We start from the raw sequence: 12333 nt of genomic DNA, 5'->3' as shown, positions 1-12333 counted from the left end.
TTTAATTGTAAAGTGCGAAACTATTGAAGTCTTATGTTTTGACTGCTTCTCCCGAGAAACGAGGCTTCCCAGGACTCAAAAAGAGCATGGAAATGGACATCTTGACCTGCAGAGGATAGAACAGCAACAAAAAGGATCTGTAATCACATTCCTATTGCATTTTCCCTTCACAACCAATACACAAGGGGAAACGCTGCATTATTAAAACTGCCAAGGGGAAAAAAAAATATAAACGCTTTACACAAGCGGTGAACCTATTTTCTTAAAGGGGAGGGCGGGGAAGAGGGAAAGCGCCTTAAAAGGCAGAAAGACCCAAAGCCGAGCAGTCCCGTGTAATTTGCAAGAAAGTGACTCCCAAAAGCGCCCCCTCGCCCCGTTCCCTCCCCACCCGGGCAGGCCGTGGCTTCAGGTGCAGCGCAGCCCCCGCCTCGGCCGGGGACAAGGGGCGGACGGGCATCCGGAGAGCAGCCGTGGAGCTGAAGGCGGCCCCGCCGTGCAGGACGGCTACGCACCGTGTATTCCCGCACTTGGCTGTGGAAGTTCTGCTCGCGGATGCTCACTTCGTCCGCGTCCATCCTGTCATAGCCCCTCCAGCAATGGCCGCTGCTGCCCCCGCGCCTCCTGCCTCCCAGGGAACAAGCGAGAGACCATGGCCGGTGGGCGACGCCTGGCGTTCGGGACCCTCCTCAGGCCGGGAGGGACGAAGCTCGGGCCGAAGGCGCCACTCACGACGGCGGCGGCGGCGGCGGCAGCGACGACAACAACTGCGGTGAAGGCGGCAGCCCCGCGGACGGCCTCACGTTCCGACGCCGCCCCGCCCCTTTATTCGCGCCAGGCCATCTTGCGGCGGAGAGGACGAACTCTCACGGGAAAACTACGCCTGCGCAAAGATTGACAAGCTGTAAGGGCACCAGCTGCCCGGGGACTTGTCAGGCTCGAAGGGGGAGGAGTCGCTGTCCGTGGTGGGCGGGGCTGAGGGGCGCCCCCGCTCTCTACCAATGGTAAGGAATGAGGCGGAGCTTCGGGGCTCGGCGGGGCGCTGAAAGCGCGCGAGCGAGCCCCTCTCTTAAGGCGGCGTGCTCGGCTTTCTTTCGAGGCGCCAGTGGACGAGAAGTCCGCCAGGCTTGCGCTACGGAAAATAAGTGGTAGATTGAAGGTAAAGTGTATTAGTTAAGGATTGTAATATGCGAAGCCAAAAGCAGACAAATTCTTAATTTGTAAATTTGTAAGAGACGGTATAGGGTCTCCTGCTTGAGCAGGGGGGCTGGACTAGAAGACCTCCAAGGTCCCTTTCAGATTCTATTCTATTCGCCTCTTCAGTCGAGGCTGCTCTTAAGTGGACCGACAAAGAGCAGCAATGGCAGACAAGTAAAAAGTAGCATAGGGCCCCATAGCATAAAAAAAGCGTAGGTTGTGTGTGGACTCAGTTTACCAGGAGAAATCCAAAAATTTAGTCCCATGTTTCAGACATGAGTGCTGCAAGGTGAAGGCTGTAGAATTAAAATATTAATAGATAGTGTAGTTTAGCACTCAGAGACGTGGGGATGTGTTCAAGTAGTCCTTGACTTACAACCACAATCAAGCCCAAAATTTCCATTGTTAAGCAAGGCAGTTGTTAAGTGAGTTTTACCCCATTTTATAGCCTTTCTTGCCTCACTGGATAAGTCAGGGGTAGGCAACCTTGGCTCTTTTATGACTCGCGGACTTCAATTCCCAGAATTCCTGAGCTCAGGAATTCCACAAATCATAAAAGAGCCAAGGTTGCCTACCCCTGGGATAAGTAAATCACTATCATTGTTTAAATTAGTACTACAGTTGTTAAATGAATCTGGTTTCCCCATTGACTTCATCAGCAGGGCACAAAATGTGATCACATGGCTGTTGGGATGCTGCAACAATCATAAGTTATTTTTTTCAATGATCTTGTAATTTTTAATCGACACTAAATGAATGGTTATAGGTCGAGGACTATCTGTACTCCTTGCCCCCAACTCTGAAAATACAAAAGCTACTTACTATACTGCAGAGGTCCCCAACCTTTTGGGCACCAGGGACCGGTTCCATGGAAAGGTTTTTCCACGGATCGGAGGAAGAGTGGTCTTCTGTCCTGCCTGCATCCTACAGATGGGGCTTTGCCAGTTGCTGGCATGCTGCAGCCCAGTACTGGTCCACGGAACAGGGGTTGGGGACCCCTGCTGTACTGTATACAATGTTTCTATTCTAATTTAGAATCTCTTGTGCCAATGTTTTCTTCAAAAAAAATCTCTTTCTCAAGTATGCTTGATTAAAGTTTTTACATGAATTCAAAATGCTGAGCTCCTAATAAGATTTGTCTTGGATTTCTTTGTCTTTTTAATACTTTCCATGCCAAAATAAGAGAGAGAGAAATCTTTGCACTTACTTTTAGATGCACATGCTTTGGAAATTGACCCTGAAGTCATCAGGGTAAGAGCTTCAAATATCATAAAAAATGAGATTTATAGTACATTTCCTGAAACAAAATGGCCCTTTCCATGTTTTTTTCCCCACTGAATTTCCATTGCATGGAAAATGCATCAGTTCCCCATCAATAACAATTGTAGTAAAAATCTATAAATTTAAAATGACAACCTTTTAAAAATGCAAAGAGGAATTGTAGTCATTGCGAATTCCTGTGCAGAGCAGTTGAAACATTTGATTAACAGTTTATAAGCCTGCCATGTATCTAAACACATGTTCAATGTTGGCATATGTAATTTGTTTAGTATGAACAATTCTGAGAAGTGTTCAGCTTGAATAATTTTCCAGTTATTTTATGTTATTAATTTTTATAATTATGGAAAGCTAAACTGTGCAACTAGTGTGCTTTAATCCACTCCAGAAAATGAAAGAGTGCAAAGAGAAGATAAAGGGTAGTTTAAGCATACTTCCCTAAAATACGATGAACCATGGATGTCATCTCCAATGTTGTATTATCATAAATGACACTGAAGATGATACCAAAGAAGAGAATATCTGTAGGTCAGGATTGAACTGTGGGGTCCTTGGTGTTCTCTGAGCTTGGTTGTTTTCTTGCAGATGTTTCATTTCCCAATTAGGTAACATCATCGGTACTAGAAAGCAGTGGAGTTTGCAAACTCCTTTATAGCATTGGTGATGTTATCTAGATGAGTAATGAAACATCTGCAAGAAAACAACCAAGGTCAGAGAGCGCTAAGGTCCTCATAACATGATCATCCTTGTAGCAGCTACTCCAAAATATGTTAGATTTCAATTCCCAGAATTTCAATTCCCAGTCAAAATAGCCAAATTCCATCTATGCCTAATTGAGGTTGGCTGCCTCAATAATATTCTATTCAAAGCTCAGCTCTCTCTGCAAATATATTAACCTATTGCTCTGTAATAATTAGCCCAGAGCGTCTGTTTGAAAAGTTTCCTATTTCATGCTTTTCTCCAAAGCAACAAAATAAATTAGTCATTGGGGTGGGGTGGGGATGGGGTATAGGAGAACAGGCCTTCTCAAAAGCATACTGTAGAATGGATACACTACTAGTCAATTCTCTGGACAGTTTAAACCAAAACTGCAGCTTTTTATTTGATGTAGACCATGTATCAGATTCCTTAGCTGAATTAAGAATCAAGTTGTGTGGAAACCCCAAAAAGTTGGCTTTTGTAAAAGGCCAAAGAGAAGAAATTGGTTCTATGCAAATGACACAGAAAGTGCAAGACCGTGAATTCTAGCCCCATCATGAACATGAAGCCCCTTGGGTGACTTTTGGCCAATCAGTCCTAGGAAAGAGGCAATGGCAAACAAAAAACCTTGCCAAGATAATTTTAGGGACCTATCCATGCAGTCTCTGAGAAATGGACAGGATTGAAGGGAAGGAAATAATAATAATTGACTTATTCACCAAATTCTAATCGTGTGTCTTAATTTTTTTTATAAAGCAGTTATTTCCAAGTCTCAGGTTTTGTGGCCAGTTGCTACAGTGGTAATTATCTTAATCAATCTCTGGCCTTGATTCAAAAAAGAGTATTTATATCCATCATTTCAGTTTCCCATCGTTCATGTGCCTGATTTTCTGGCACATTTAAAGAAAACTTCCATTTACAAACTCAAACTTTTTTAGCAAATGAGTTTACATGTAACAGATACGTTTTTATTTGACGATGAGTAATCAGATGATTTACTATATTAAACATTGCAATTTTTGCCTGGATTTTTTTGTGGGGAGGGTGATTTGGACAATTTGTAAAGGATTTTAAAGGAACTAAAAGCATGGTTCTTTTCAACTGAATGGTACATTTATCCCTTGATTCTGGACATCATACATGATATGAAGTAGACCTGTGGCTCCTGCAAAAATGCACTGAAATAAACTGCAATTTCAGTGGAAATGAAAATGTTAAATGTATGTCTTAATGTGTGGTTAAGTTATCCTTCCACTGAAATGTATAAATAGCAAGGGGAGCATAGATAACCCTCAACTAACAACCAGAATGGAGCCTGCCCACTAAAGTTAAAACCGTGGTCAACACATGACAGACATGATTTTATTAGCTTTTTTTTGCTGCAATCATTAAGTGAACCCATTGTGCGCTATAGGGAGTTTTCACTGGAAACCAAAATCCATTGACTTTGCTTTTTGGAAGACCCATGAAAAGATTACAAATGGTGGTCATGTGATCCTAGGAGACTGCAACCATTGTAATTGCAAGCCAGTGGCCAAGCACTCAGATCATGACCACGTGACCATGTGGACGCTGCAATGGTTGTAATTCTGAGGACCTGTCCTAAGTCACTTTTTCCAGCACCATTGTAACTTTGAATAGTCATTGAATGAATGATTGTAAGTTCAGGAGTACCTATAGTTCAGAGGTGCCACGTGACATGTCGCAATGTATTGCAACTTTTTTTCCATTGCTGGCAATGGGATGGGCGCTGTTTTGCCATGATGCATCCGGCCCATGGGCCGGCATTTTGACACCCCTGCTGTAGTCAGAGGAGATTGAGCTCACCATCCTCAACCTGAGCCCTCCATATGTTTTGGATTTTCTTGTAATTCCCAGCGAGCACAGCTCTTGCATTCTATGAGGTTCTCACTGGTTTTGGGGTTTTTTTAGCCATAACCTTAACCTGACATCCAACAGAGGGTAAGATGGCTCAGCGGTTAAAGACACTGGTCAGCTAGAAAGCCCTTAGCCCGGGTTAGTAATGGGGTGAGCGCCTGTTATTTGCCCCACTTCCTGCAAATCTAGCAGTTTGAAAGCATGCAAATGAGCGTAGAACAACAGCATTCTATGCGCCTCGCCATAGACCCATGTGAACCTCATGACGCTGCAAATGTCTATGGACAATGCTGGCTCCCTCAGCTAAAAAACGGAGATGAGTACTGCCCCCTAGAGCAGGGGAGTACTCATCTCACAGGGGAGGGGAAAATGCTTACCTTTAAATAACCATGTTATAGAAATGGCTAGCTTCTCCTATTATGTTAAAGTAAAAAGTTGAGGTTTGATGTTACTGTTTTATTCTACTGCACCAGAGGGAGTCAGAAGTAAACACCTTTCCCCCACACACACTTCTCTTCTAACTTTTCCTTTCCCCTTTCCCTCCCTTATTTTTCCTACTATTTGCTTTTGCTTTTTTGTGTTTTATATTATAAATTTTAAAAAAACCTGTAAAATTGCGAGAAACATCTAGTAGCACTATCGGATAATCGTTTAGATTTAATGTGCGTTATGAACCTAGCCAGTATATAAATGATAGGATTTATCAGTCACAATTTGTGGCTCAGCAAGTTGCACAAACACAGCTAATTGTGATTTATTCCAGAACCTTAACTAAACAAACCATGATTCATGCAACATTTTGTGACAACATTTAAGATGTGTCGGTATTGAGCAAAACATACTTTAGGTTTGAAGGCCAGCCATTTTGGGCTAAGTCAACACAATATATCCTTTACTAAAGGACAGGTTGTATTAAATTAAGCTTGTTGACACATTTGCATTCCACATTTACATTCCCCGTATCACAACTCCTCCATTTATAGCTTCTTTTGGAAGGCACCCCTTTGGTCAGGACACATCTGTGACTTTGCCAAAGGCAAAGGACAAGATGGTGTGGTTCTTGTCAGATTGCTGTAAAAGGAGATCTGAATTAGACTGTGACTCATTCCAAAGCACTCAAAGATATATTGAGGGAGAAACTGATGGAATTTAATTGAAGATCTGCTAGAATTAGCTGAGTAAGCAGGCTATGTTGCTTCAGAAGGAGAAACTCTGCATAAATTAATGCAAATATTTAATCACTTCTAAAGTACCTTTGATATGAAGTACATACTGAACATTTATCTTATGCTTTTGTAGTGTCACACAACTGACCTCTAACAATTCAAGAGGAATTCAGTGATCAGCCCTGAGGCTTGAGTCTGACATTCCATAATGCTTTAAAGACCTGAATGTTCCAGGTCGTGAGTTAACATGGATGGGGGCCCTTGTTGAATGTGTCTGTGATATATGGTTTTATCTGTATGTAATGACCAGGTCCCATCTTGTTTTTGGTTTGTACTAGATTTTAAATGATCTCATATTGTATAGTGTTCAGACTCAGTTTGAGTTGGCATAAAGTGAATTAAATAAATAAATTAGATATATCCCAATATAACCATATTTAGTGAAGATCCATTGAAATCAATCAATAGCAATAGCACTTAAATACCACTTCACAGTGCTTTATAGCCCTCTCTAAGTGGTTTATAGAATCAGAAAATTGCCCCCAACAATCTGGGTCCTCATTTTACCAACCTCGGAAGTTGAAAGGCAGAGTCAACCTTGAGCCAGTGAGGATCGAACTCCTGGCAGTCAGCAGAATTAGCCTGCAATACTGCATTCTAACCACTGCGCCGCCACAGCTCTTAATATTAATTAATGACTTATTCTCCCCCCCACACCCCAAATACTGGCTGAGGAATTCTGGCAATTGAAGTATACCATTCTTAAAATTGCAGAGGTTGAGTAAAAAACCATTGGACTTTGGAGTCAACATTGATATGAAGAGAGCATTTAATGAATGAGACCTGTAGTGTTCCCTATATCTAAGTGAATATTAATAAAATTCCTCTATTTTCAACATGCACTCTTCTGACTATCCTTTCTGCTTGTTCTTTTGACTGATTATGGACAAGTGCAAAAGGATGCAGTCAGAATGGTAAATCTAGCCCAATTTTTCTTAAGCCCTCAGACAGCAAGAAGAATATGCATGTTGCAGTATCTCATACACATGTATATGGGTTTTACCTGGAATGTGGCTCTTGATTTTAACACAGTGTATATCATATTCTAAAAAGCAAAGATCCAAGAGTTCAATTCCTGATACAAAGTTTGAGTCCCATAGAATAAAATTTGGCTATATACATCTGACAATATCCAGTAAGGAAGAAACCGTTCTTGCATTGCCTTCAGAAAGATGCATTTCCCACATTGTGGGAATCTACTTTCCTTCCAGCCAAAGGGAAGGCTATCCCAGCAGAAATAAATACAGACAGACCTTGACTTACAACCACAATTGGGACCAGGAATTCCATTGCTAAGCAAGGCAATTGTTAAATGAGTCACACTCCATTTTACAACCGTTTTTGACATGGTTATTAAGGGAATCACTGCAGATCTTAAATGAATCATGCAATCATGATTATTAAGTGAATCTGGCATCCCCCATTGACTTTGTTGACTGGCAAATGGTGATCCTAAATACACGCTTGTTACCAAAAGCCCAAATTTTGATCACTTGACCATGGTGATGCTACGATGGTTGCAAGATCTGCTGTTAGTCATTTTTTATTCAGTGTAACTTTAAAGTCACTAAACAATACAGGGATTACCTGTATTTTCTATTACCTGCAGGAGATAACTGACAACACAGGAAGGTTTAGTGATATGGAGGTTAGCTGGAGCAAAAACAAAAACAATGTCCTTTTTTCATTTCTTCATCAGCTATTCAATTATAAATGCCCTTTATCTTATTTCTTATCTATGTAACTATCACTAAGAAGGCATTAAATTCTGTGCTTATATAGACTAACATAATACACCCAATGCATTCCTGGTCCTTGAACTGTTCCGTTGGATGGGAAGCATTTAAAGCTTGATCATATTTTCAGTTCTACTTCAATACAGGTATTCCTTATAACTAGGTGACCACAACTAGTTGCAGAAACTCAGGGAAGCCTTTGAAATCACAACTGTGTTTCTACTCTTACACTGATTTTCCTTTGCTTTACTGACCTGTGGAGAAAGAATTGGTCGCAAAATTACTTTTCCATCACCATTGTAGCTGCAAACAGGTATTTAACATGGCAGTCACTAAACCAGGCTTACCTTTTGAGAAACTAACAATAAGGTGGTGCTGCCCTTCTTTATAGATGACCATGGCTGAGAAAAATAGTCCCCATGCTGAGTCCATATCTGATGCTATGTAACTTTTGTAGGAGAAATATATTTTCTCAAGTTCATAGTACAGTTGTGTTATGACAGCAGGACACCTCAAATCATCAAAAGCTCACAAGTTGTAAATTGGATCCATAACTACATACCAGATCAATATATCACTATTATCTTCTATGAAGATAAGATTAGAAATGTATAAACCTACGGTTCCCTCAGCTTCATGTGGATTCAAACCTAATTTTCAGCGTTGATAAGAAAGCAAAATTTGTTGAGCTGCAAGTCACATAATTGTTAGTTTGCAGTTTCATGAGATATCTTCATCAGAGGCCTATTCTGAAGGACAAAAGACTTACTCTCTGCGAGACACATACCTCTGCAATTGTTCTGGGAAGAATACAAAGACCTCTAACAATTGTTACTGTGCAGTACACATTGCCCTCCAAGATGTTTGTTCTCATAAGAGAGGAAGTTCTGCAAGGCATCCATCACACTGTTGACAACAATCTCTGTACATGATCTCAGTTTAATCTGCATATGTTTATTGAGAAATGAGATTTAATGGGGGACTCTAACCTTGTGGCCCATTATGTTATTGCTACTTTCATATTTCTTTTGAGAAAGACTTTTGAAAGGATTTGGTCCTCTCCCAGAATGGAAATAGATTTGCTTTAATCCACAGGAAACATTTATACTGACGTCTGGGAGAATTAGAGCATGGATAAGGTCTATTCAGTCTTTAGAGCTAAAAAATTATGTTTATATGTAAATATGTAGGCCACATTAACCAATGCATTATGTTGATTATTTCTTTGCAACAGGGCTAGTGTGCAGATTTTAGAAAGGTGCCAGGATGACCTACAGTTAGTCCTCGATTTATAACCACAATTGGGACCAAAATTTCTATTGCTAGGCAAGGTGATTGTTTAAGGGAACCACATCTGATTTTACAGATTTTACAAGCTGTTTTGGTCTTAAGAAAATCACTGGAGTTGTTAAGTACATCATGTGATCATTAAGTGAATCTCGTTTCCTCCCATTAACTTTGCTTATCAGAAGCTGGCTAGGAAGATCACAGATGGTGATCATGTGGCCCCATCATAAATAAATGCTAGTTGCAAAGCCCCCAAAATTTGACCATGGTGATACTGCGATGGTCAAAAGTGTGAGGACAGGTCATAAACCACTTTTTTTTAGTTGTAACTTCAAAAGTCACCAAATGAGTGATGATAAATCAGAGAGAATCTATTTACAATTGCCATTTCAATTAAAATGTTTCAGACATGATTGTCTTCCTTCTGTCAAGAAGTTAACCTTCTTACTTTAGTGTTACATTGCAATTGTGAGTAATGTAATAATAATGTCCAATTCTTTGCTGTCAAAATAGCATCAGAATGGTGTTAACCTGCAGAAGAAACATAGGCTTTAAGAAGGCTAACTGTTGCTTGGCTGATCTTTTATGGCAATGTTTGTCAACTTTGGCAACTTCAAGATTTGTAGACTTCAATTCCCAGAATTCTGGCTGGGGAATTCTAGCTGGGAAATTCTGGGAGTTAAGAGTCCAGATAACCTGAAATCATCAAGGTTGATAGACAACTTTGCTTTATAGCCAACAGACTTGCTTTTCTATTCATGTAGATTCCAGCCCATCTTTAAGATGTTCAATCTCTCAGAAAAGAAACACTTTAAGAGAACTTTAATGGGTAAAAAGGGGGATAACATTAAATATTTAAGCATACTAGGTTCATCCGGTTGAGCTCCTGATGGCTCCCGACCTTCGCTCGTTTCGCCACAACCTGAAGACTTGGCTATTTGAACTTGCCGGCCTGGACTAAGGGATTGGGATTTTAGATCTTAAATTTTTTAAAAAATTAAATTTTAGAATGTGTTTATTGTTTAGGGCTATTCGATTTAATCTCATTTTAATTTTTATATATTATGTGTTGTTTATAGTGTTTTAATTGCCCTGTACACCGCCCCGAGTCCCTTCGGAGAGGGGCGGTATATAAATCTAAATAAATAAATAAATTTAATAAAAGGGGAGAATAGAAATAACAAATCATGGTTAATTCAGCAAACAATTCAGCAGTTCATACTACAAATTTTGCCACTATTAAACATTATGCTTTTTTATAAAGTTCAAATTTTGCAGTGCTATGGTTCCCTCAAATGATAACTTGCTTTGTGTGACTCCCCATTCAATAAAATTAAGTTTGGGGAAGAAATAAATCTGCAACTTTTGAATAATGACATGTTAATCTATATATCAAATGAAATCTTGCAACCTTATAAAATAATTTGTTTTGTTAGAACTAATAAAACAATCCAATTTGGAATCATATATTAATAGGAAGGATGAGCTTGCTGTACAATCACTTTTGACCTCAGTTCCCAAGAAACATCATTTTACCAGGAATGTGTGTCTATAATTAAGTTCTTTTGCAAGCTCATTCTTGTGTCATCAGTGATGTTATCTAGCCATGTCATCTTCAGTTGGTCTTTTTTTCAAATGCCTTCCATTTTTTACAAAAATGCATTGCCCCTGTGAATTTTTGACCCTAAGGAGATACAAGTCTGTTTGACCTTCTATGCTTAATTGTATTGGGTTGGCTTAGGTCTTCTTCAAGCCATCAAAGTAATATTATCAGCATCTCTGAGGTTATTAATGTTTCTACCAGCAATTTTAATTCCAATTTCTATTTCTCCTTGTTCAGCATTTTTAGTAATACATTTAGTGCATAGGCATTAAATAAATAGGTCTATAATTCTTTTGACATACTCTTTTTCTACATTTGAATTATTTAACTGCTTCATATTCCATTTTGTTTTTTCTTAGGCATCATACAACTGTTCAGTGGGCATATTAAGTGGCCCAGTACATCCATGTTTTCAAGGACTATCCCCGATTTGTTGTGATGTACAATCAGAAGGATCTGTAAAATTAATAAAGCTAAAATAAACATCTTACTATTCTTCAGGTGTTAGCAATGTGTTCTTACATCCTTCTGCTGTTGTGAAACAAACTTGTATTTTTGGCAGTCCTCATTCCATGTGCTGTGAAGTCAAAATTACAAATTTTTTAGCAATACCTTATTACTAAGAGAGATAAGTGAAACTTGAAACGGGAACATTCTTTGCATTCTGTCTTTGCTTGGTTTTGCAAAATTCTTGAAATCTGTTTTTAGGAACTATCACTACCTCCTAAAGCTATCACAAACTCACTTAATAAATATTTCACTTAGCAACATAAATTTTGGGCTCAGTTGTGGTAACTCAAGGACTACCTGTATTATTTCACAGAAGGGAGTAGGGGAAGCTTGGAACTAACTTCCAGTGGTTCAGTCATCAGTAACTGAGTTTAAACTTGCTTGGGATAAACACGTGTACATCATCTTTAAGTATTAAAATTAAAACTTTAAAAATTAAATATAAAATTAATTAGAATAAAATAAAAATTGATAGAATATAAATATAATAATTAAAAATAATAAATTAATACATTACAAACAAAACAAAAAACTCAAAGGGCAGACTCAGGGGACCACTAGGTCTTTTTCTGCTGTCGTTTCTTTTATGTTTCTATTCTTTCAGACAGGCACTTATTTTTTTTATTCTGCATCAATTTGAGGTCAAAAGCTAATGCTTTGTAGCAGCAGTTGCAGAAAATTCTGACTGTTCTCTGCTTACCCAGGAAAAGCAGAAACAATTTATGGCAGCAATCCTGCTTTTCAGGTGCAATGTATGACTCTCTTAAATTTGCTTGCAATTCTCTGGAGGACCCCCAATTTTGAATCCCTTCCTTTATTGAATGCAGTGCTTAAGGGAGGAGCAAAGAAGAGTGCCAGGTAAGGAAAAGAAATTGGGTGAGTGGGTGGGGGACTAAGGGATAGCATGTTCACAAATATGCAG

General features: G+C 39.5%; 1 protein-coding gene across 4 annotated transcripts in view; it reads right to left on the bottom strand.

The window, feature by feature from the left end:
• LMBR1 (limb development membrane protein 1) overlaps nucleotides 1-800 on the bottom strand; it is a 58089-nt gene extending 57289 nt beyond the window's left edge. For all 4 annotated transcript variants that reach the window (XM_083376714.1, XM_083376715.1, XM_083376716.1 and 1 more), the window contains exon 1: nucleotides 513-800. In XM_083376714.1, the coding sequence (XP_083232840.1) occupies nucleotides 513-575 (63 nt within the window). In that variant the 5' untranslated portion in view covers nucleotides 576-800. The remainder of the gene's footprint in view (nucleotides 1-512) is intronic.
• Nucleotides 801-12333: the final 11533 nt, after the last annotated feature.

Source organism: Vipera ursinii (genome assembly GCF_947247035.1).
Source record: "Vipera ursinii genome assembly, chromosome: Z".
In the NCBI taxonomy this organism is placed as follows: domain Eukaryota; kingdom Metazoa; phylum Chordata; class Lepidosauria; order Squamata; family Viperidae; genus Vipera; species Vipera ursinii.
The sequence above is the reverse complement of the archived record's forward strand: the minus strand, read 5'-3'. Positions and strand labels throughout refer to the sequence as shown.